At 43.1% G+C, this 26216-nt stretch overlaps 1 protein-coding gene across 7 annotated transcripts; it reads left to right on the top strand.

Annotated features, from left to right (window-relative positions):
• Window positions 1-556: 556 nt before the first annotated feature.
• LOC136484332 (cysteine-rich receptor-like protein kinase 25) lies at window positions 557-14123 on the top strand. Of its 7 annotated transcripts, none has more exons than XM_066481583.1 (13): window positions 557-711; window positions 1470-1675; window positions 1780-2038; window positions 2649-2718; window positions 2812-2932; window positions 3612-3812; window positions 10231-10283; window positions 10886-11042; window positions 11149-11398; window positions 11606-11813; window positions 12188-12311; window positions 13335-13533; window positions 13635-14123. In XM_066481583.1, exons 2-12 carry the CDS (start codon window positions 1520-1522, stop codon window positions 13527-13529), a joined length of 1794 nt encoding a protein of 597 aa, XP_066337680.1. In that variant the 5' UTR covers window positions 557-711; window positions 1470-1519; the 3' UTR covers window positions 13530-13533; window positions 13635-14123. The 7 variants fall into 7 exon arrangements, with proteins under 7 accessions (XP_066337680.1, XP_066337676.1, XP_066337682.1 ...); XM_066481579.1 differs by having other exon boundaries at window positions 2481-2718; window positions 13635-14121; XM_066481582.1 differs by having other exon boundaries at window positions 558-711; window positions 2481-2718; window positions 13347-13533; window positions 13635-14119.
• Window positions 14124-26216: the final 12093 nt, after the last annotated feature.

Raw genomic sequence — 26216 nt, 5'->3', positions numbered from 1 at the left:
TAAGTCATTTTTATATTTGACGAATTTATAAAAAAATATAGATATTTGTGATAACAAATAAATACATTATGAAAATAATTTTATGGTGTATTAAATGGTGCAAATTTCGTGTCATAAATCTTGAAAAATGTTTTCTATGGATTTGAAAAAACTTTAAGAAGTTTGATTTAAAACAACTCTAAAAATTAACTTATTCAAAGATAAAGTGGGTATTTGATTAGAGAAATAACTGTAGCCTTAAGAATTTACTAACTATTCCCTGAAACCTAAAATAAATGCACATTTTATACTTTGAAGAGTTAATTAATTTTAAGTTTAGCGAAATATATATAAAAGTGTACTAATATGTAATAAATATATATCATTAGATTAATTATAACATATATTTTTAAAGTAAATATATTTAAAGATACAAATGCCTTGATTCTATTTTTTAAAATTTAGTTAAATTTAAGACTAATTCACTACTCAAAGTGTGTGAGATATGTATTTATTTTAAGACGGGAAGTGCTCGTACGGGAAGAGAGCCGGATGGCACATAGGAGTGCCAACTAACCACTCGATGCCTTCACTAACCGACCACTAGTCATTGTCCGCTGACCAAGTGCACGGAGCAAGTCCCCTCCCTTCAGGCCTTTTGTTTCTACGCTTTCCTCTTCCTCCGGTCTTGTGTGTTGCGCTGCGAGCAGCTCCTGGTTTCCCTTCCAGCAGGTTAGTGCTTCTGGAAGATCCACCTCTTTTTTGAACCATTTCGGAATGCTTAATACTCCTGTTTTTACACTTTGTGCATGTCCATCTGAATCCCTAGTTAGCACTGATTTCTGCGATTATCCACTGCTAACGCATTAGATCTACAGCATAGATGAAATAGAGATTTTGTGTCAAGCGGAAAACTCAAACCAGCAGCTTGTTTCGAAATTGCAGATTTAAATCTTCTATTAATCGTGTGCGTCTGCATTACTACTAGTATCCGAAAAAGCGGGTATGAGTTTAATTTATTGGAAGTCTGGAAATAGTTCTATGTTTCCAAGGGAATCGCTGCCCGTAAAGGAGACTAGGCAAGGTTATTTTTTCCCCCTAAACTTAACTAAAATCGAATTTATTTTCTGGAATACACTTGTTATAGAAATTTGTGACATTGCAGTTCAGTTTTACCCTCTGACTGTCAAATGCGTCAAGATCCACTTATTTGCAACAAAACTGTTCACTCTAAGCTCCAGTAATGGGCAGCCTTTCGACAACCACTGCTCTCTCTGTGTTTGGAATTATTGTTTGATGTTTTCTTATTTGATTGGTTAAATTTCTTAGTTTCGCCCACGAATATGTACATTGCATTTGTTTCTGGTGAAATGGAAGAGGCATTTGGTTAACATGTTACAGTTCATGGTAAAAGTTGCTTATTAGGGGCTTCTTTTTTATCTTTGAAGTCCTATATTCTTCAGCAGAGAGTTCAATTTATTGTTTGCCAGGAAGAAAAATTGCAGTCGTCCTCTTCAGCAATATTTTGCAACTTATATAAATGAGTGACCAACAAGCAAGTGAAGTTGAAGACCTGGAGCGCATATTTGCTGATGCGAGCAAGGACCCCATCCAGATATCATATGGAGTAATTAAGTCCATCACAAAAAATTTCGCTCAAGTGATTGGTAATGGTGCATTCGGTGTTGTTTACCTGGTATGCTATTGGTCTTGATTGCCTTGCTAGTTGTAATCTGTCATACTGTGCAGAGTAAAATGTTCAGATCAGTGCTTACAAGTTACATGCTCTGTGTTAAACAGGGAGCTCTTAAAAATGGGATGGTTGCTGTGAAGAAGCTTTCCCAGTCTACGAATGATCTTTCTGACACACAATTTTTGGCCGAGGTTAAATGTCTAAAGAGGGTAAAGCACCAAAATATTGTAAGATTTCTGGGGTATTGTGTAGAATCGCATGGGGAAGTGATAGAAATAGATGGAAAACATGTGATTGCTGAGGTACAACAAAGGTTACTCTGCTTTGAGTATGTACCGAATGGAAGCCTTCACGATTATCTTCAAGGTATAAAGGTTGCTGCACTGCATTGTTCCTCCTCATTTGCCCTAATGAACCCCACGAAATCAGCTATTCCTTCACCTGTCCATGTTAGACATGGCTAACTTTCAAAGTTTATAATCATTAAAATATGTCCAGCTACTCCAATGAATTAGTTTGAGCCCTTTGAATAGTTTCTGTATATTTAAGCATTTGCGGAAATCATTTAATATACAGGGGATGATATGAATGTGGAATATAACTTTCATGATGCGATGTGCATAGCATGTGTACAGTGTGGATTATCTTAGAAATGTCACCGAATACTACATAAAGTTGAAACTAACTGAATTATTTATCTGGAGTATTTGTCATCCAAAAATAATGAATGTGGAGCTTCAGTAACAGTGAGATTCTATATTCAGATTTCACAATGAACACTGAAAACATTAACCATTTTGTGCCCCAGGCTTCACTTCTACAGAGAAAACTTATGGATTTGAATGGAATATTCGCTATCAAATAATTAAGGGAATTTGTGCGGGTTTGCATTATCTTCATCAAGCACGTATTTATCATTTGGATCTCAAACCTGGAAATGTGCTGCTGGGTACTCACATGGAGCCAAAAATTACAGATTTTGGTGTGTCAAGGTGCATTGATGAAAATCAATCTACGATATGTACAGTCAATCTATATGGAACACCGTAAGCTCATCCTCTTGGACCTCATTTCTTTTATTGAACTGAAACTGTGAATTATGCCGTGATGCTTCGTTCAAACCATATTATTTGCTGCAGGGGATATATTGCACCAGAATTAATTGATAAAAATACAATATCATTCAAGTCAGACATATTCAGTTTTGGCATTATCATGGCCAGATTATTGACAGGGAGTAACGGGAGTATTACTGAAAACGTAAGAATAATTTATCTAACCTTTCTAGTTACATTTTCGAAATAGAATATTCAGATTGTTACTTTTGTTATATAAAAAATAAGTGCAAGTCAAGCTTTGAAGGCCTGAATATTACCACATGGAAAGTTACAGCCAGTTTTCTGTACAGATTCTAAACCCTAAACCCTAGGAAGTTAGTACAGATTCTGTTAGGCTCCGAATCTTCGGTAACTCCATCTCCTAGCCCCGAAGGTTACATGGAGATGGACATCTAGGAGGTATGATATGTTATTTTGACTACAAGAACCACTTGTCAGGTCCCGAAGGTACATGCTAGGTCTCGAAGGTACGTGTCGAATCCCAAAGTTACGTCTCAAGTCTCGAAGGCACCCGTCAGTTGTTTAGGTTCTTTGTGGCGGAATTTCCAATGAGGTTCAGTCCTACACTTGGCATAGATGCTCGCATTCAGTTGTAGGTGAACTTGCATTTCAATAGTGATGCGCTTGTGGATTTGTCAGCATAGTTTCTTCGAGGTGTTTATATTGGAAGGTATGTTTCATAAAAAAAAGTTGTTTACTAAATGTGTATTTTAATCTTGAGAGCCCCATTAGCATCTTAAGACGTGTATTTTGTGTTACTTTGTGTTTTACTATTATACATTCTATCATAGTTACCCTTACTATATGTTTGAATTTTGCAGTGGCATGAAACATTAAATACAGACTGCCAACAAATGAAGAGATGCATTGAAGTAGCAAAAAATTGTGTCGAATCTGAACCTTATAAGAGACCCACCATTGCTGACATAGTCCATAAGCTTAATGAGATAGAAACCACAATTCAAAAGGTTCCACAAGTTGTTAATGAGCCGAGAAATGACCCAAGCTCTTCATTACATCAGGTACGATGGTTCAAGGCAACAGTCAATGATTCTCTTCTTTTCATGCTGGATATACATCTTAATTTGTCCAGTCCATATTCCACCCTTTTTTCTTAGGCAATATATTTGGAGTTCGTAGTTGAAGTAAACACACAATAAGATCATGCTACTCCCCCTGTTCCAAATTATAGGTCATTTTGACTTTTCTAGGTATCTAGGTGCAAAGCAAAAGTTATGTACCTAAAAAAACAAAAAACGACTTATAATTTGGAACATAGGGAGTAGGATGATTAGAGTAGGCGATTACAAAGAAGGCCTAGGAAAAAAAACCTTTAAAATTCCGATAAATTTGGCATTATGCACCTTTTATAGCGTAACAATTTGTTATACTGAAAAACGATTCTAGTGCTCAGGTACTACCTCGGTTCCAAAATGGACTTCTGGCACTTAAATTTGGAACTAAAATATCAGGACTTCTAAGGACCAACCCCATAAGTTAATTAATTTCTCCCATCCAGGGGTGGTCCTGGCTGTCATTAAGCCAGTCACAATTGATCTCAACCAGGATTTACCCAACAGTCGTGAGTCGTCCAACAACTAAGCTTATTAGGAGTGGCCCTGGCTATTTAAAGAAGGGCATAATGATAACCGTGGTGCTTAGTTCCCAGATTCGTTATATTTTGCAACGGAGTACTAAAGTTCACACACACAATTACTGGATATGCAACCATACCAATGTTGGCTCTTTTTGGAAGTTATATACACTCCAACCTTTCAAAAAGTTATGGTGTTTTAGTCATTGATCTAGTCTACAGCAGGGAACTCACCATTATTTTGCATTTATGAAACTAGTTTATCAACCTGTGCTCCCACATGGATAAACCTCATGAGGCATAATCATTATATATTCATGTTTAATACCTACAACTAATAAAAAAAATACTTATATTTGTTTGCCCTTTTTGACTTTATTCTTTCTAACACAATATGCATACACATACTTCATAATCTTTATTCAGTTGTAAAAATCTTTTCAATTATTGATATATATGTTTTTATCCATACAACAACAACAAAGCCTTTAAGTCTCAAACAAGTTGGGCTAGGCTAGAGTTGAAACCCAGCAGAAGCAATCAAGGTTCAGGCACGTGAATAGTTGTTTTCCAAGCACTCCTATTTAAGGCTAAGTCTTTGGGTATATTCCATCATTTCAAGTCTCCTTTTATTGCCTCTACCCAAGTCAACTTCGGTCTTCCTCTGCCTCTCTTATCCATATACTTAGGTTTTTTCCTCACTGCATGGCACCTGAGTGTGTCTTCATTATGCATTTGGTTGAAACATTAGCTGAAGTGTCTCCTATTGCAACACATGTATGTCTTATCATGCCATGAATATTGATTTTAATTTTCAAATTTTAAACTTCTTAGTTGCTACAAATTTTTATCATTGTTTATTGTATCTTTTATTAACCCCCACTTTGTATTTTATTAAAACTAAAGATTTTAGGTTTTAGAATACACTCTTAAGTGTTACGATGACATAAATGGTCATTTAAACATGCACTACCTCACTCAAATCAATGGTAGAACCTGAATTGAAATCTGTGTCGTAGTGCTATGCACAAGAGGATATTAATATTTAAGCCTTATAATTAGGGTTTACTACAAAGAAATCTTAAAGAGGATATTAATATTTAAGCCGTATATAATTACGGTTTACTACACCGATATCTGAAAGACTGGGAAGGCCAAAGACACCTTTGTTTTACACGAACCTCCTCGACTTTGTAAGATGTAAAAAACTTTAATGTCTAGTAGTATTGCTTTGTTATAAACAAATTAGTACTTACAATTGTGCTAACTATATAGATATGTGAAATGTGTTAGTTAAAACGTATACATTTACCTAAACTAACCATTTACATAAATTATGTCATGGATTTTAATATAATTTTAAACAACTTGTGAGTACCATTAGTATATGAGTTGTTAAAGGAATATTTTTCGTGATTGCCAAAACAGAACATAGATATTTATCGCTCAGACATGCATGTATATTTGATCCGCATGATGTGGCAAAACATGTATGTATACTTTAGTCAGTTTTAAATATATTATTATTAATTGAATTGGATTGTTTAGAGACATATATGTATAATTTCTAGTTATTAAAACATTTTTTGGTAATAGCATAGGATGGTAATTAGATATATATTTGAGTAGATATTTTTATTCTTTTTACTAATGACAAGTGATAATTTAGATCCAAATCAAATGGTTACTTAGATTAGGTATCATAATGTTAGGTGAATACTTAGATGCAAATATAGGTGTTACTTTAGGTTATGTTTCACAAGGGCATACATTGATTCATATTTAGTGGGTTACTTATGTTGTTTTCATAATGATAGAGGTAGATAATTATTAAAAACATTATATATCCAATGATTATTATTATCAATACTCTTATAGTCCTCCCAGTTGGTCTTTCTAATTTTTGTGAGAATCTCAGCTTCGACGCACTCGGTCTGCTGGAGAAGATGGTCCGTGGGCTGCCCCACATCAAGCATGCAGGCGAGCTGTGTGACAGCTGCCTGGCTGGGAAGCAGAGGAGGCTGCCTTTTCCCAAGGCAGCCAAGTATCGCGCGGCGGGTGCTCTCGAGCTCGTCCATGGCGACCTTTGCGAGTCAATCACGCCGGCCACAAACAGTGGTCGACGGTACTTCCTTCTGCTCGTGGATGATTGCAGTCCCTACATGTGGCTGCAACTCCTGACGAGTAAGGACGAGGCGGTGGACGTGATCAAGAGGTTCCAAGCGCGGGCTGAGGCAGAATCCGGGAAGAAGCTACGCGTGCTGAGGACAGATCGCGGCGACGAATTCACTTCGGTGGAGTTCGCTGCGTACTGCGTGGATCATGGTGTGGTGCGACACCACATCGCGCCATACTCGCTGCAGCAGAATGGCGTAGTGGAGCGGCTGAACCAGACGGTGGTCGGCATGGCTCGATCCATGATGAAGGCCAAGAGCATGCCGGCAAAGTTCTGGGGTGAGGCGGTGACCACGGCGGTGTTCATCCTCAACCGCGCGCCCACGAAGGCCCTGAAGGGCGTAACGCCGTTAGAAGCTTGGTATGGGTGTAAGCCGAGCATGTCCTTCCTCAGGACGTTCGGTTGCATCGGCCACGTCAAGAAGATGAAGCCGGTTCTCAACAAGCTGGAAGACAGGAGCACGCCGATCATGCTTCTGGGCTATGAGGAGGGCACCAAGGCATATCGGCTCTACGACCCGCGTGGAGGCAAGGTGGTTGTCTCGCGCGACGTCGTGTTCGACGAGAAGGCGGCCTAGGACTGGGATAGTCCGGGCACGGGGGAAGCTGGAGGCTTCAGCAGCACCTTCATCGTCGAGCACTTGGTCATCCACGGTGGTGGAGACGCTGGAGAAGTGGTGCCGACCACTCTAGCGGCAGAGCCGAGCACTCCGGCAGAGGCTCCGACCACTCCAGGAGTGGTGCCGAGCGGTCCGGGAGTGGTGCCGAGCACTCCGGGAGTGATGCCGAGCATTCCGGGAGGGGTGCCGGGCGGTCCTGAAGTGGTGCCGGCCAATCCAGGAAGGGCGTCGAGCGGTCCAACAGTGGTGCCGAGCACTCAGGCGGAACAAGGGACTCCTTCGACGACACCAATCGAGTTCACCTCCCCTCCGAGCGACATCAGCGAGTTCGTGGATGCCTACCACGACGGCGATGAGGTGCGGTTCCGCAGGCTGGACAACATCGTCGGCAACATAGGGTCCTCAGGCCTAGCGAGTTAGCTGCTTGACGATCCAGAGCTGCTTCTCGTCAGTGGGGAGGAGCCACCCACGTTCGCGCTGGCCGAGCGCGACGCCAACTGGCGACGGGCGATGTTGGAGGAGATGAAGGTGATCGAGGAAAACGAGACTTCGGAGCTCGTCGATCCGCCTCCCGGATGCCGTTCGATCGGCTTGAAGTGGGTATACAAGGTCAAGCGGGACGAGCGCGGCGCCATCGTCAAGCACAAGGCGCGCCTCGCTGGCTTTGTCCAGCGCGAGGGCATCGACTTCGAGGAAGTCTTTGCGCCGGTAGCGCGCATGGAGTCCGTCCGATTACTGCTGGCTCTGGCAGCAGCGAAGGACTGGCGCGTCCATCACCTGGACGTAAAATCGGCCTTCCTCAACGGCGACCTGGCGGAGACGGTCTTCGTCAAGCAAGCTCCGGGCTTCGCCATCAAGGGAGAGGAGCACCAGGTGCTCCGACTGCGCAAGGCGCTCTACGGGCTACGACAGGACCCGCGGGCGTGGAACGCCAAGCTTGACGCCACGCTGGGCGAGCTTGGGTTCACACGGTGCGTAACCGAGCACGCGCTCTACACGCGGCGACGGGGGAAGGAGGAATTCGTCGTCGGCGTGTATGTGGACGACATGATCGTCACCGGCGCGCGTGCGGAGGACATCGATAGCTTCAAACGTGAGATGGCGGTTCGTTTTCGAATGAGCGATCTCGGCGTGCTCTCCTACTACCTCGGGATCGAGGTGAAGCAGGGGAAGGAGGCGCTCACGCTCGGTCAGAGCGCGTACATGTCGAAGCTGTTGGAGCGGAGCGGCATGGCTGACTGCAAGCCATGCGCAACTCCGATGGAATGGCGGCTGAAGCTGACGAAGGCCAGCACTGCGGCGAAGGTAGATGCAACACTTTATCGGAGCATCGTCGGCGGGCTACGCTACCTAGTCCACACGAGGCCGGACATAGCGTTCGCCGTGGGCTACGTCAGTCGCTTCATGGAGGATCCCCGAGAGGATGATTGGGCCGCGGTGAAGCGGCTGTTGCGCTACGTCAAGGGGATGGTGGATCAGGTGATCGTCTTCCCCAGGACCGGTGGAAGTGGGCTGCGGCTCACGGTCTTCAGTGATGCAGACATGGCGGGGGACATCGACGGACGGTGGAGCACCTCCGGCGTGGTCGTCTTCCTCGGGTCGGCTCCAATCTCATGGCTGTCGTTGAAACCGAAGGTAGTGGCGCTGTCTACGTGCGAGGCAGAGTACGTGGCAGCGGCCACAGCGGTGTGCCAAGCTGTGTGGCTGCGTCGACTGCTGGGCGAGCTGACCGGCCGGGAAGCTCACCTACCAGCGCTGATGGTGGAGAACCAGCCCGCCATCGCCCTCGTGAAAAATCCAGTCCTCCACGACCGGAGCAAGCACATCGACATCAAGTTCCACTTCCTCAGGGACTGCATCGATGGAGGGCAGATCGTCATCGATTTCGTCAAAACTGGCCGACAACTCGCTGACGTCCTCACCAAGCCACTCGGCCGTCTTCGGTTCTCGGAGCTGAAGAAGATGATTGGCATGGTGGAGGTGTCTACCTCGGGTTAGCAGCAGGATTAGGGGAAGAATTGTAAAGTAATCTGCTGCTCTCCCAGTGTACCCGTAGCAGGGGTTGGTGCCGAAAGTCACCCCTGCTGTCACTGTAGCCACAGTAGGAGCAGTCGCTGAAAGTCAGGCCTGCTGTCACATCCAGTCACTGTAGTAGCATGGCGATAGGACATGTCTGTGTACTAGGATTAGATGGCTAGAGTTGTATATACCGCCCTTAGGCAACTCAGTAAAGCAGTTTCAGTTTGCCATCTCCCGTGCAGAGTTCCCGGCCAACGCTGGTGCCTGTGTTGCATGTGTGTGCTCTGTTCTTACTCCCTCTTCAACCTCTAGCCTAGTGTGTGTGCGAGAGCACCGGTGAGTGGATTGCTCACCCGTGCGAGAGATCTCGGGCCAACAGAACATGGGAAGCAGTGGAAGACTTCAAGGAACACTACCCTTCATTTCAACTCGTGGATGAGCTATTTGTCGGGGAGGAGGGAAGTGTTGTGGACTCGTTTGTGGGCCGGCAGTACCGGCGCCATCCCAAGCGTCCCACCAGCCCAAGCCATGGCTAAGGCTGGGTTCTTAGGAAAGGAGGAATTAGAGGGAGGATTTTTAGGAGATCAGTTTGATTATTGTTGGCAAGTGCTCCTAATCTATAAGGGCGCACTTTAGGATTGTAATCAGTTGTCGAAGAAGGAAATAAACCTCCCTGTGTTGGGGTGGGGTTTTCCCTTCGACGGTGGCGTCAGGCAATTCAGCCGCTGTCACCGGAGAAGAGTCCACCGCCGCCCTTCCTCGCTACCTGCTCCGCTCCAGTTCCCAATCCTGGCTGTTCTTGCACTCAACCCTCCGCCACGCCGTATCAGTCTAAAAATAGTTTTCATAGGAAATCATTTATACTATTTTATTGTGACCAATCAAAATAGATTTTATTTAACTAATCGTCGAAGTTGGAGATGTTTAACTACACATTCTAGGATGTTATGCTTTATTTGGATTTTTGTTTTTCTCTACTTAAATTTAAGATGACAAAATAAACATGCTTATCTTTTTTTCTTTGAACTACAGGTTGTTAAAAGATTCAAGGCACTGTCTGTACAAACTCTTCATGAATATTCTAGGTATACACATGCTATGTCTTTACTAAGTTGCTATGCCACTTTGACATAGGAACCTGTAGGTTCACCATATATTATTGTGTACTCTTATATTTTCTTAATTTGCACAAGCCTGGTTTCCTTTTTCTTCTGTTTTCTCAGAAGAACCAGGTAATAATAAGGTCATGCTAGTGCTTATCCAACTGATGAGATTCAATTGCATTAACTAGTATGGCACCTTATAATGATCTGATTTTGCCAGTCATATTCTCACATACAAATGATGGTTAGTAGCTAGCTGAATCGACCCATATTGAATTTCTGTTGCTTGTGGGGTAATAATGTGCAATGAATAGAGTACCTGCATTAATTTATTTATGTTTCCCATTGCCATCTAACCAGGCCGAATAACTAAAACACTAGTCTGACTTAAGTTGAATGGTTTTGAATAATCTACTACTTACACGGTGCCAGTGAATGATATTGAGTTATATATGGGACCAAACTGAAAAAAATAGATTTTGGGCATTTTAAGGAATATGTGAAGCTGTACCGGCTAGTTTGCTCTATTTAGGAAGCAAGCTGATTTTTCATTGTGCCTAACTTTGAACACGTGGTTTACATAGATTTGCTGATATATATGAGGATCTAAATGTGTTGGAGCATATAGTTGAAGGAAGCGAGAATCCAAGTAATCTGTCGTATCCACTTTTACAATTCATCACTGAAAACTTCTCTGATAAGCGAAAGATTGGTCATAATGAACTCGGAGAATGTTTCAAGGTAAAAAACTAATCTTTTTGTTGGACTATTCCAACAAGTTTCGATACACCATAGCTGGACTTCATATGATCATGGCCACGCTAACACATATAATGTTATTAAACAGGGTATCGTGCAGATTGTTGTTGTGACAAGGCTTTCAGGGAGCCTCAATATTAACGATGGGGTGTTTCATCAGCAGATTGGAAATATAATGATGGCTCGGCACCAAAATGTAGTGCAGTTTCTAGGATACTGTTCTTATGCAGTAGAAAAGAAGGTAGAAATAGGTGGTGACGTTGTCATTGCTGAGAAACGCGAAAGATTGCTCTGTTTCGAGTATTTAAGCAAAGGAAATCTTAGCAATCATCTTTCTGGTATGATAATATAAATGTAGCTGCATTTACATAATTATATAATACATTTAATATAATCATTTTACTTCTTTTATTTTATAACCTTCATTTTTGCCGGTTCTTCATTTTTATTTCACTATTGATTTGTTACACGTCAAACACAGAAAACACAAAATGCCCATTTGGTAGATGCATACAGTACATTCATATTGTTATTTTATTTCGCAGATGAACTAAGTGGACTTGAATGGCATACACGTTATCAGATAATTAAGGGAATCTGTGAGGGTTTGTGTTATCTTCACAAGGAAAAGGATATCATTCACATGGATCTCAAACCTGCAAGTATCCTACTAGATGATGACATGGTTCCAAAGATTGCAGATTTTGGTATATCAAAACTCATATGTACGAGTGATGAACGTCTGCGGCAGCTGTAAGTTACACACTAGAGTAGGCTAATTCATAAGGTTCCATAGAATTATCACTCTAGTTTGCCGGTCAGAAACTGGATATTGCTAAGATGCATAGGTAATAATTGTTTTTCTTTTTTTCCCACTGCATGGTGCTAGTGTGAGTGGACAACAAATGCTTTGTATGATTCATGTTAATTGTCTCTTCTGACTTTCTAAACGTTCTTTGTTATTCTATATAATATCATGCAAGCTTACCATGGAGTTTGTTGAAAAACTCATTCCACTTTGAGGCATATGATTGATTTCCATGTTTGGAATGGTGCATTTCTTCTTTCTCTATATTTTCATACATTCCCTTTTCTTTATGTCATGAACTTTCATTTTTATCATGCAGTGGATACTCAGCTCCAGAGAGGATGTCTGATGGCGTGACATCACGTAAGGCAGACATTTATAGTCTGGGCGTCATAATCACAGAGTTGGTGACTGGAAGTAAGACGAAGCCTAGTATTACTAATGTACGTGTGATTTGTCTCGTTTCATTTAAACCCTTTTTCATAAACCATGCCAACATTATTTTTTCTACATATTTATGCACTTTTAACTATACATTCAGACTACATTAATCGTCTATTGCATTGGCGAAGGCAAAGGAAGTCTTATTTATACTAAAAAAACTTCTTTGCACAAAAACTGGCAATCTTTTGTGAAGGGTAACAAAGTCTTCAACCAAAATTTTGGCTGGTGCTATTCAAATCTTTAATTTGGCTGGGCCAGGAGACTATAATGTTTTAGTCATGTTTAATCTAACTAGGAAAATGTGGGCCAACTATATATTGCAAGGGTTATAACACAGCAGGGCTTCGTGTTAATCAATACTTTGGCTGATTTTGTCAATGATTATTGACGATGGAGCCACCGCACTAGCCACTTGATGCTCAATATTGTTGCTCAATTACCACCCACCCCCTTGGGTTTCGAACTGTAAGAGTTAGACCTTCAAATTCCTTTCTCTGTCCTATTGAAATGCTCGGCAACACCAACCAACCAAGAAAATTTAAGTCTCCACCCACAAAACACACATTGTGTCTACTAATTCTCCCATATCAAATGCACATTCGACAAAGGGACAGCTGAAGAAAGAAAACTGCACTTTTAGTTTGTTATGAAATTATAAGAGTTTTATTGTGCACGACAAAGAGCTGCACTTTTGCTAGCTCTGAAAAAAAAATTTGTTCATGTTACTAGGTAAAATGACAATTTCATAATACGAGTATGACAAAAATTTATACTTTGAATTTTTTTCTTCTAGTATCCATCAAGGGTCGTTTTGATTATTTTTTCCTGGCACTGTAGATTTTACAAGAAATTATCACTGTAATATATAGTTCAGAAATATTTTGGTCCCATAATTTTAGGATGCTTGAGTTTGGCATCAAACGATAATTCTGGTGTTACCCAGATAGTTTGATGAACTCCAAACGGTGTGGCTTCATGGTAATTTGTACTAAATATTCAGGTACTATTCTTAGTCAACTCAGATAAAATGGCAGGTACTTTGTAGATGGGAACAAAGGTGGAACAAATCAGGAGAACGTATGCCATCGGTTCATCAAGTGACAAAATGCCTCGAATTGGCTCAAAGCTGCTTGCACAAAGCCCCGAACAGAAGACCTTTTGTATGGGATATAATACGTGAGCTCAACAAACTGGATAAAGAAGATTTATATATTTGACCCGGTAAGTTCATACATGCTCGCATAAAACCGACAACCTCCGTAAAAGTCGTCTCTTGATAGGCAGCGAGTATATCACCTCGTAATTTATCTCTCGACTCTCAGGTAAACCTTGCTTGGAGGACATATTTGGAACTGGGTCACGTGAGCTTTGAGACGAATTGGAGACTGGACTGGATGCTTAGTTGAGCAGAAATGTGGCACCGAAGAACGCTTCTTCGGAAACACAACATCGAGCTCATTCTCGTGGAACATACTGGAATCCATAATTCAGATTACCATGCCAATTCACAATTTAGAGTACAATAATCTAAAGTGATCCCAATGGTCCCTAAGTTCGGTGAATGGCATTTGCTCTTCGACAATTAAATTACTGTGGACTGTCCACTTTGTTAGATATTAATGGAGGATATGACTGAAAAAAATGTGATTTACTCATAGGATCCTTAGAGTTAGAGAGGTCATAAATGGATATAATAAATATATTTATTTCTAAATGTTCATTTTTTAAAACATAGGACAAATATGGAAAATCTCTTTTTTTGGAACACAAGAAAGATGTATGTAATCTGAACGTTGCCAACATGGAAAATTTGAAAAAAAAAAAGTATGTAAACCTTCTCGGTAACGCAGTGGAGAGAAGATGCCTGTAAGCATACTTCTGGTATAGTCGCCGGAGTTCACTCCAGAGGCAGTGTTGGAGGCGCAGTGGAGGTGGTGCGGTGGCTTAGACGCCAGCCTTGGTAGCGTGGGCGGGCTCCCCTCCCGGCCCCTTCTCGGTGACGCATGCGGGCTTGCCATCCCTCTCTCTTCCTATCTCCTCCCTCCAATGGTGGCTAGGAAGGTGGAGGTGGCGCGATCATGCGGAGGCCGCCCCTGATAGCTCACATGGGCTCACCTCCTGGCCCCTTCTGGGAGGCACACGTGGCCTTCTCTCCCCATCTCTCTCTCCGATGGTGGATACGATGAAAGCTTTAGTTTTGTTTTGGTGAATTGATGAAACCCTAAGTGCTCACCTAGTTTATCAAAGTGATTATGAGATAGGTAGCACATTCCAAGTGGTGAAGCAAATGAAGATCATGACATGATGATGGTGATGCCATGGTAATGATCAAGTGCTTGGACTTGAAAAGAAGAAAGAGAAAAAACAAAAGGCTCAAGGCAAATGTATAAGTGGTAGGAGCCATTTCATTTCCGTGATCAAGACACTTAGCGAGTGTGATCACATTTAGGTTCGATAGCCGTACTATTAAGAGGGGTGAAACTCGTATCGAAATACTGTTATCAAAGTGCCACTAGATGCTCTAACTCATTGCATATGCATTTAGGATCTAGTGGAGTGCTAACACCCTTGAAAATGTTTGTGAAAAACATGCTAACACACATGCACAAAGGTGATACACATTGTGTTTAGCACTTGGGAGTAAGGGTTCGAAACTTCACCGGTGGAGTGTCCGCCCGAAGAGTGCGGACAGACCGACGATGCCACCGGCGCCCTGTACAGAAAAGACACGGTTTCACAGAGTGCACCGGACGCTGGTCACGCAGTGATCGGACTCTAAGAAGAAAAGTGACCGGACTCTGGCTGAACACTGTTCAGCGTCCAGTCTCGCTGATGTGGCAGCACAGAGAAGAGGAGAAAGGATAGGACGCTGTTGCTGCGTCCGATCGTGACTGACCGGACGCGTCCGGTCGCAGTTGAGCAGCTCGGGGAGCTCTCTGAACTCGGCCGGACGCTGCCCCTCCTGCGTCCGGTCGTGATCGAACTGATGCGTCCGGTCACGAGTGGAACCTTACTGGAAGTGACCTAACGCTGGGGTCCTGTGTCCGGTCCTACACTGTAGAGCGTCGGGGCACAAATTAAATGTACTGATGACCGTTGAGATCGTGCGATCAACATTTGAAGCAGGGGCCACGTGGCGTGCATCGCGCGACCAGACGTTGGGGTCCTGCGTCCGGTCGATCTGACCGGTGCGTCCGGTCGCCTTGATTTTCAGTGGACTGAGGAGCCAACAACTCTATTTCGTGGGGGGGCTTCTATTTAAGCCCCATGGCCGGCTCAAGCTCACTCTCTTGACCATTTGCATTGACATAGCAACCTAGTGAGCTTAGCCAAAGCCCTCCCACTCATCTCCATCATTGATTCATCATCTTTGTAAGATTGGGAGTGAATCCAAGTGCATTGCTTAAGTGTTTGCATCTAGAGGCACTTGGTGTTCGTGTTTCACTGCGGAATTCGCTTGTTACTCTTGGTGGTTGCCGCCACCTAGATGACTTGGAGCAGCGAGGATCCTCGAGCGGAGGTTGGTGATTGTCTCTGGCTCCGATCATGGTGATTGTGAGGGGTTCTTGACCTTTCTCCGGCGGAGAGCCAAAAGGTACTCTAGTAAATTGCTCGTGGCTTGTGTGATCCTCATCTTGTGTTGGTTGTGCGGCACCCTATTGAGGATTTGGCATGTGATGCCAATTAGCGCGTAAACCTCCAAGTGAGTGAATCACCACAACGAGGACTAGCTTGCCGGCAAGCAAGTGAACCTTGGTAAAAAATCATTGTGTCAACATTTGATTCCGAGGTGATTGGTATTCATTGGTATTCACTCTTGTGATTGATTGGTTCATTCCTCGACTCGACGGTATAACCATCTTGCTCTCTCTCTTTACATTACCGCAAACTAGTTGTCAAGCTCTTTAGTGTAGCTAGTTGTGAGGGCTTTTTAGTTTGGTTAGTGTGGCTCTTTAGTTAGCCTTTGAGAGTACACAAACTTAGTATAGTGATATAGCCATTGTGTGAATTGCAACTGTAGAAACTAGAATTGTGATAGGTGGCTTGTATTTTTAGTAGGCTAGCGCAACACTCGCTTCGGCTCATATTTGTCTAACCGGTTTGCTAAGTGTTGTAGAAATTTTAATAGGCTATTCACCCCCCTCTAGTCATTAGGACCTTTCATACGATGGACAAGGTGGAGCGGCCGCGTAGTGGCTGAGGGTGGAGTAGACGAGGTAGGCCAATGGTAGCGTGAGCATGGCACAGATGAAGCCCTGCTTAATGCTCATGGCCAATGTCATCTAGATCTGTGAGGACACCGGCTAGATCTATGAGGAAAAAACCTGGATCTACGATGTAACCTGGATCTCAAGGATCTCCTATCCTAGATCTCTATTTGCACAGATTTGCGCATGATGGTGACAGTGTGTATACTGCAAGGAAGAGTGAGGGTGGAGGATGGGCTCGACGGTGGCGATGGGATCAACAACGGCTCCATGATGGATCTAGTTAACGACAATGCGGAAGAGAGCTTGAGGCATTGGGAGCCTCCTTCATCCTGTGTGGGCAATGACAAGCGAAGAGTGGAAGACCTAGGAGTGGACCCTATGGTGGGCTCGAAGTGGACTTGGTGTCGGGCTTGCCAGCTGGCCCCATGATGAGCCCTAGGCTACATTTTTTTTTCCTGATGTCCAGAGGTAGGCATTGTAGCCCGTCTCTGCTGCCTCTATCATTGCAGTTTGTCGGTCTCTAAAAATCAATATCTTACTAGTGCTAAATCTAGACTCTGATGAAGATATCAAAATAAGTGGCAACCATCTATAGAAAAAGAAACTCTCAAAGAAGAGCACTTAGCTAACCACTGCTATAGAAATGGGTTACCACTGCCGGGTACATCACCAGCAACTTATATCATCGTCTATTATTTATAAACCGATAGTGACGGTGGATTATCACTGCTGGGTAATTTTGAAAATCGAGAGTGACGCTATCACTACTATACAAATGATTTTTAGCAACAAAGACATTTTTTAGTAGAGGCGGCTCAATCAAAATCTGTCTCTAAAATGGTTCCCTTGTTGGCCTGCCTCTAGAAAACGACTTTTGGACGTAACTTGGATTTACAACCGCCTCTAAAAAAATGCTCCTATCTTTAGAGGCGACTAGATTTGGAGCCTCCTCTAAAAATTAATTTTTGGAAGTGGTTGGGTCGAGAGCTAAAAATCAATATCTAGAGGCAGCTGGATTTAGAGCCTTCTCTAAAAATAGGTGTAACACAGAAAAATTCAAACTTTTCAAACAAAGTTAGATGAAGACAAACTTTATATAAAAGTTGTATATCTCGAAGAGATCTACAACTTTATAGTGGACAATATTTTCATTTGAAATCATTTAAATCTCGCAAATTTTGTTTGAGGTTCTCACATTTCAGAATTCAAAATTTTTCAAAATTTTCAAACGACCTCGGATTGAGAAATGACCATAACCAAAGTTATAGATCTCAATGGTCTATATAACTTTGTAGTTGACAATATTTTTATTTAAAGTTATTCAAGGAAAATTATGTTTGAATTTCTCACTTTAAAGTTCAAAATTTTCAAACGATCTTGGATGAAGAAATGACCAAAATCAAAGTTGTATCAACAATATCTACAGCTTTTCAGTTAAGACCTTTTTTTATTTTTTTTTGAGAATTGCACAGTACAACGCACGCACACTCACCATTGTGAACGCACGTACGCAAACTCTACCCCTTTGAGCTTTTTCGAAGACTGGGCCGGCAAATCCTCGAGATTAATGACCCTACCCCTATGAGCAGATTGAGCTGACAAATCCTCGAGATTGACGAAGTCGCCACAGACGTCTCCTGAAATATTCGCTCCTACGAGGAGTCGAACCTAGGACCTGAGGTGCTATTGATGCTCTTATAACCACTAGGCTACAGTCCCATTTGCAGACCTTTTTATTTGATTTTGCTTAGGGTTCCAAATATTTATTTTAAAATTCAATAAAGTGGCTTTGAGATGTAGTATTTAGGAGAACATGCAAGACTCAACGGCCACGTAGAAAAGTAGAGACTACAGGTTAAAATACATGGTGCACGGACCCAAAATTTTATTTAGTGATCCAACACACCACGGACACCGGGCTTGGCGGCAGATGTGGGCAGCATGATGGCGGCGTAGCTGGTGGCCGATGCTTTCTTTTCTTTTTTTTTTCTTGGAAAGGATAATACGGCCGGTTACTCAACCGCTAGTGATAAGTCAGACTATTGATACGGATTGCCTACTGCCTGTCGGCAAAACCGGCAGTGATGTCAGGTTGGCAACCGACGGTGATTATTGATTTTGTAATAGCCCTGGTTTAGTTCCATGAATTTGGATTTTGGGACTACTGTAGCATGTTCGTTTTTATTTGACAAATAGTGTTCAAACATAGACTAATTAGGCTTAAAACGTTCGTCTCGCAATTTCCCACCAAACTGTGTAATTAGTTTTTCTTTTCGTCTACATTTAATGCTCCATGCATGGGCCGCAAACATTCGATGTGACAGATACTGTAGCAACTTTTTGGAAATTGGGGTGGAACTAAACAAGGGCATAGTGTACCAGCCGCAGGTGCCACGTGTGAGATTTCACCAATTTTTTGGAGGCTATATTCTGATAATTAAAGGTAGACCCTAACCCAGAGTCAAAATCACAAAGCCGTACAGTTTTCTTGACCCGTTGTTCTTGAGAAAATTTACATGGGCACATCAGTAAATAACATCTGCACTGAGAAAATGAAAAGGTAGAATGATTTTATACACATAATTCATGTACTCATTTTTTTGATAACGGATAAAATCTGACTTCAGGCCATTTCAAAGAAGAGGCATAAGTCCAAATCATTGTACAAATGCTTACCAACTCCATGAACTAAAGCTTAACAGTAAAAGTTAATAGAAAAAAACAAAAGGCCATCCATGGTGCCGAAAAGGTCCATCGACCTTGACGCTAAGCAGGATTCATCTACTCGTAGGGTCAGTTCGGAGTCATCCTGCAATGGTGATGATTGGATATAACCAAATATCTATTCTCCAGTCAATGTTGATGATTGCAGAAACATAGGAGAGAGTTCAACGAAAGCAGAGAAGCAAGATGCAAAAGTTGTACCCAGCATATCTTCATCTTTTCTTGCAGACATATAAAAAGTTGACCAGTTTGCATGAATTTCAGATGTATTTTTTTTTTGAAAAACAAGATTTTGGTCATATTTGGCGATCGGCAATCTGTATTCTAGTCCAGTCCGCATTCATCTGAAATTAAGAAGACGACGAAATTAAGGTCAGATGAAAGGGGAATGGGAGAGAAGCAAGAAATAACAAACAGCCAGAGATATAGCAGACCTGGATTTTTCATCCGCATATCTGATGCTTGGGAAGATTGGGATGGATTTCAACTGCATGCCTCAGCGCAGCCTCCAATTCCTTTACCTCTTCCTTGCTAACGCCTCTAGAACGCAAATAAATTTTGACATCCTGCAGTGATCACAGGTTCCTCAGGCCCAACTCAGGACCATCACCATTGCAGGTGATTTGTCTAGCCGCCTGTACATAGAACTCAAAGTTAAGGATTTCCAGCCTCGGCATAGCTCCTTGCTGAAACACTATAGGCCCTATAGATCCCCCGAACAGGAAGAATACAAGACATGGGAATAATCCAGCACCAATGTTAGAATATGATCCGAATTTTCATGTGAGTCTTGCGGGGACGGCTGGAGGGCCCGCAGTTTGGATTATATATTTAGCGGATTTGTTTCCGTATTTGACTGCAGTCAGTTCGTTCTATAAATACATCTTGTAAGCCGCACGGGAAGAGCTGACCACTTATTGTATTCCCTGCGTTTTGTAAACTCTCCTCATATAGCGAAGATCGCCGGTTGACGCCCGTGGTTTTTTCCCGCAAGGGTTTCCACGTAAAAATCTATGTGTCGACAGAATATCGTCAACAGTCCTCTGAGGGGTATCCAATGAAGGTAGATTGATCGGCAGAGGTGCGCGTAATCAAAAACAAGAAGACAACAGAGACACAAGAGTTAGACAGGTTCGGGCCGTCTGCACGACTTAATACCCTACTCCTGTAGTCTGTTGATTTGTATTGGCTATCGTATGATATTGCGTGTGTTTTGAGGGGCTCTCCTATCCTCCTTATATAGCCGGGGGTAGGGTTACAAGTCGGTTAGATCTAGGAGATAACCGGTAAGTAATAACAGGTTACAGAAAATCACAGGATCGAGCATATCCTAACAGATCTTGTTGCATCTTCATGATATCGCCCTTGATGTCTTGCGGTACATGCCGAGCAGTACCGTGCACCGTAAGCCTTTGTCTTGTGGGCTGGACCACCCCTGGCGGTGCAGCCTATGTAGCCTGCCGTGGGTATCCGGGATCATACCCCCACAGCTAGTCCTCGAGCATCTTGTATCCGCTGTGCAATGCCGTCTTGAGCTTATCCGAGCAGGTGTAAACAAAGCCGAGTAGTCAGACTTATAGTACAACCACCCAAATGAGTCGCCGAGTAGTTGTGGACCGTAACCGACCAGCGTAACTGTCTGGCCGAGCCCGGGCTTACCCAAGTAAGGTTTGCTAGAAGGATGTAAGGAGCTCAAGTTCAAAATCAAAATTTTCCTCGCTGTGAACCAAGTGTGCCCACTTAGAGTCCAACCACGAGAAAAGGGAGATAATCTTCTTCAACTTCGGGAGGCATGGAGTCTTCCAATGAACAGATTAAAGAAAAAACACTCACTGCAAGGTGAAGTGTGCCCACTTAGTCCCCGAGTCTGACAATAGGTGACGTGGTCACGTGGTGCCAGGGTCCAGAAAAGTAGAAGAAAGACGGAAGACCAGCCGAATAGGCAACCAGTCCATGGGCTGAGCCCTGAAATGAAAAGCGCACATTCACCGCAAGGTGAAGTGTGCCCACTTAGTCCCCGAGCCTGCTAGAAGATTTTGAAGATTATCTTGTAGCAGGGTCAAAGAATTTGTAATGAAAGCTTGCCAACGTTATCTGCCATGTACTTCATAAGACCCCAGACGTGCTACCCAAGATCAGCACCCTGGTCCGAACAGCATGGAGCAATTTGATAGCACATCTATGAGACGTAGCAAGATCCGACCACCAAGGGAGTCTCCAGCTTAGCTAGCGACACATGCACGAAGAATCCAAACACCGCGGAGTCCCTAGCGTAGCTGACGAGCCCCCAGCGTAGCTGACGATGAAGCCCATGTGATGAGCAGTCGAACCAACTAGTCGGCAGCGAAGTGAACGCCGAGTAGGAGTGACTGCCGAGCAGTCCGACCAGTTGGTTGGCGGTGAAGTCCGTTCGATAGGTGGTCTGACCACCCGAACGATGATCATCTTGTCCAGTCCCTGAACGTAAGCTCGTTGACCGAACCGCGGCCCTGCGAAACAAATGTGTAGAATGGGTAGTGCATGATGTAAAAATAAAATATATGAACTCCGGAGAAGAATCAGCAATGATGATGAAATAGCGTATGTAGCTAGACGATCAGTTGGTGTGAACACTTAGTGTTATTCTAAAGATGTGTTTATATTTAATATAAACCGTCCGACCAGTTAGTGTGTAGCTGAGTCTCCAGCCCTAGCTAGCCTGTTAACCATAACACAGAGCACGGAGCTCGTGTGCGTGTAGGAAGAACAAAGCGTCACCAAGGAGCCACTACCGGCCACCCATAACGCAGAGGGCAGACGCTCGTGAACGTGTAGGGAGAAGCCGGAGACATGGCCGTCTCTAAAAACATCCGAGCGTCAACATGACTGTTCGGAGATTTGCCTTAGGCGTAGTTTGCATGTCATCTTTAAGATGGTATACATAGAAATTAAATGGAGTATCCGAAAGATACTAAACATGGAGAATGACCAAAGAAATAATAATTGGAGAAGCACCGAGGAGAAAATTGTATTAAATACGTATATAGGAAGGGTACTTATCTTTGGTCAGAATGGTTGGTCAGTGGCGTATGATGTTATCTAGTCGGCGTCGATGAAATTGCCCGGCCATCGAGCTTTTTGGGCTGTCGTCATGGCGCTGGTCACGGTTATCATAGTGTCATTTTTCGCGGCGATCATCATTGCGATGCAGCAGGCGATCGGAGCGAGTAGTCCGGACGATGTCGTCCTTATATTACTGGTCGGCGAATTTGTCCCTTAGGGCATCCTGACGGATGGTGGCCGTATCCCCTGGAGTTTTTCGATTGACTTTCGATAGATCAGAATCGAAAGGTGGTCGGCGCCAAACCGGAGTGGTCAGAGTCAATTCCGTGAAGGAGAGGCAGTCAACGAGCTTCTGGCTGACCTGATCAATGGAAGCGATCAGTCGTCATTGCCGACCTGCTTCCTCGAGTAGCGGGGCAGCAGGCAGCGAGTTGTTGGTGAAGACGACCTCGAAAGCGGTTCTGAGATCGGATCTGCTGTTGCAGGCGTTGGTGTGGTCGGCGCAGAATCGATCTGCACCGGCTTGAAGATCTCTCCGTCTCCGTCAACATTGATGACCCAGGAGATCGATCCTACCGTAAAGATCTGGCCAGGCTCTAGAGAGGACGAGAGCTTGAAAAGTGTACCATCTTGTTCGTTATGGAAACAGCATGAACACCCCTACCTGGCATGCCAACTGTCGACAGAATATCGTCGGCAGTCCTCCGAGGGGTATCCCATGAAGGTAGATTGATCGGCAGAGGTACGCGTAATCAAGAACAAGAAGGCAACAGAGACACAAGAGTTAGACAGGTTCAGGCCTTTGCACGATGTAATACCCTACTCCTATGGTCTGTTGGTCTGTATTGGCTATCGTATGATATTGCGTGTGTTTTGAGGGGGTCCCCTACCCGCCTTATATAGCCAGGGGGTAGGATTACAAGTCGGTTAGATCTAGGAGATAACCGATAAGTAATAATAGGTTACATGAATCACGGGATCGGGCATATCCTAATAGATCTTGTAGCATCTTCATGATATCGCCCTTGATGTCTTGCAGTACACGCCGAGCAGTACCGTGCACTGTAAGCCTTCGTCTTGTGGGCTGGACCACCACTGGCGGCGTAGCCCATGTAGCCTGCTGTGGGTATCCGGGGTCGTACCCCCACATTATGTTCATCATGATTTGCATTATTTGCTTACAAGTGGTATCGGAGCCGGACACGAGATTGAGAAAAAAAAATTAGGGTTTTATTCGCTGTTCATCGTGCTGCCGCCGCCGTCATCGGATCCATCTGCAAGCCGGCGTGCTTCCCTGCTATTCGACTAATTCATCGCGCCGCCGCCCGTGCAGAGTCAGAATCGATTTTGCCGTGGCTGAGTTTGTTTTGGAGTTGGCCTGTTCATCTGATCTACTCCATATAAAAAGCTGCAGCACCGTCTGTGGCGTTTGCAGCCGAAGAAAATCAGGCTTTGTTCGGCTTGTCTATAAGTCGCTTGTGCCAAATTGGATGGCTGATTTGTTGTGAGAGAAAAATACTGTAGCATAATTGATAAGTTCAATATGGTGCTGCCGTCCTGTTCCTGGCGTGTTGCTGTGCACGTGGGTCGAGGAGATCATCACATCGTGTGGCCTATCTTCCGCGAGAGAAAAATCAGATTGGGTGAATTTGCTGCGCACGGGGACTGAGGCAGGAGACAAGCAGTCCTATTGCCGTTGGGTGCTGTGATTTTTGGTGGAATTTTGCTAAGTGCACACGGTGAAAGCTACAAGGAGATCTCTTTCTTTAGTTTATTGCTGAATGTACATAGATATTGTACCAGGCTACAGGTTTTTTTGCTAGGGTTACACCTAAATTTCTGCAGATTATTTTTCTTCTGGTTATTGCTGTTATTTTCTTCACCATATCGATGAAGTATGATATTCCTCAACTGGATCACGACACAAGGTTCGCTCTATGGCAAGTCAAGATGCGGGCTATTCTTACGCAGGCTGAAGTTGATGATGCTCTTGATAAATTCGGTAACAAGGATTCCAAATCTTGGACTGACGAGGAGAAGAGAAAAGATCGTAAGGCCTTGACTCAAATTCAACTTCATCTTTCAAATAATATTTTGCAAGATTGTTTGCAGGAGAAAACTGCAGCTGCGCTATGGCTCAAGTTAGAGTCAATTTGCATGTCTAAGGATTTGACAAGCAAGATGCATTTGAAGATGAAGTTATATACGCACAAGTTGCAAGAGGGTGGTTCTGTGCTTAACCATCTTACGGTCTTCAAGGAGATCCTTTTTGATCTACAGGCTATGGAGGTAGATTATGATGATGAGGATTTGGGTCTCATTCTTTTGTGCTCTTTGCCTAGTTCTTTTGCAAACTTCAGAGATACATTGTTATATAGTCATGATACTCTAACGCTTGATGAAGTTTCTAAGGCTTTGCTCGCCAAGGAAAAGATGAAAGAGATGGTGTCTTGTGAAGGTTCTGCTTCCAATGGAGAAGCGTTGTCTATTCGTGGGAGGACAGAAAATAAATCAAACAATGGCAATAGAGGCAAAAGTTCTAATGGTTATAAAGGCCGATCAAAATCTCAAAGCAAGGGAGATAAATTCTGCAAGTATTGCAAGAAAGATAATCACTTTATAACCAAGTGTTATAAGTTAAAGAATAAAGAGAAGAGAACTAGCACATATAGAGAGAGATAAATCCAATGATGAAGGTAATGCTTCTGTTGCTGCTTCTAAGGCAGATAATTCTACTGGTGATAAGCTTGTTGCTTTTGCTGGATGTGCAAATAATGGTGATGAATGGATTCTTGATTCCGCTGCATCTTTTCATATATACATTAATAGACATTGGTTTGTCACCTATGATTATCTCTAAGGTGGAGGTTCTGTTAGATTGGGTGATGACAGTCCACGTGATATTGTTGGCATTGGATCTGTTCAAATTAAGATGTATGATGGCATTGTCAGAACTTTGACTGACGTGAGGCATATTCTAGATATGAGCAAGAATCTTATTTCTCTGAGTACTCTTCATAGTAAAGGGTACAAGTACTCTGGTGGAGATGGAGTTTTAAAGGTGTCAAAAGGTTCTCTTGTTGTTATGAAAGGTGAATTGAAATCTGCAAACTTGTACCATCTTCGTGGTACTACAATTACAGGTGATGCTGTTGTAATTTCCAATTCATTATCTAATTCTGATGCTACTAGTCTTTGGCACATGCGTCTTGGACATATGAGTGAACAAGCATTGCATGAATTGTGCAAGAGCGGGCTTCTTGATGAACATAACATCAGTAAGTTGAAGTTTTGTGAGCATTGTGTGTTTGGCAAACACAAGAGGGTTTCGTTTAATACCTCTACTCATAAAAGGAAATGTATTCTTGATTATGTGCATTCTGATTTATGGGGACCATCTCGCAAGCCTTCTATTGGTGGTTCTCGTTATATGTTGACAATCATTAATGATTATTCTCGTAAGGTATGGCCTTATTTGTTGAAAGATAAATCAGAAGCATTTTCAGCATTTAAAGAGTGGAAGGTTATGATTGAAAATCAAACTGAGAAGAAGGTTAAAAAGCTTCACACTGATAATGGGATGGAATTATGTTCTAATGAATTTAAAGCATATTGCAAGTCCCAAGGCATTGTTAGGCACTACACTATTCCTTATACACCTCAATAGAATGGTGTAGCTGAGCGTTGGAACAGAACTATCATCTCTAAGGCCCATTGCATGTTGTCTAATTTGGGTTTGGATAGGCGTTTTTGCGCTGAAGCTACTTCCACTACTTGCTATCTTATTAATTGTTCACCCTGCATTACTCTTGGTAAGAAAACTACAATTGAGGTACGGTCTGGTTCTCTAGCTGATTATTCACAATTGACAGTTTTTTGTTGTACCGCCTATGCGCATGTTGATAATGGTAAATTGGAGCCTAGAGC

Source organism: Miscanthus floridulus, chromosome 9 (genome assembly GCF_019320115.1).
Source record: "Miscanthus floridulus cultivar M001 chromosome 9, ASM1932011v1, whole genome shotgun sequence".
Taxonomy (NCBI): Eukaryota; Viridiplantae; Streptophyta; class Magnoliopsida; order Poales; family Poaceae; genus Miscanthus; species Miscanthus floridulus.
This window is presented reverse-complemented; position numbering and strand designations above follow the sequence as displayed.

Excerpts from the sequence above, each read along its gene's own strand:
- LOC136484332 (XM_066481579.1), top strand. The coding sequence starts at position 1,520 with ATGAGTGACCAACAAGCAAGTGAAGTTGAAGACCTGGAGCGCATATTT. Across the intron at positions 2,719-2,811 it reads GTCAATCTATATGGAACACC|GGGATATATTGCACCAGAAT; the intron begins GTAAGCTCATCC and ends TATTTGCTGCAG. Across the intron at positions 3,813-10,230 it reads CAAGCTCTTCATTACATCAG|GTTGTTAAAAGATTCAAGGC; the intron begins GTACGATGGTTC and ends TTTGAACTACAG.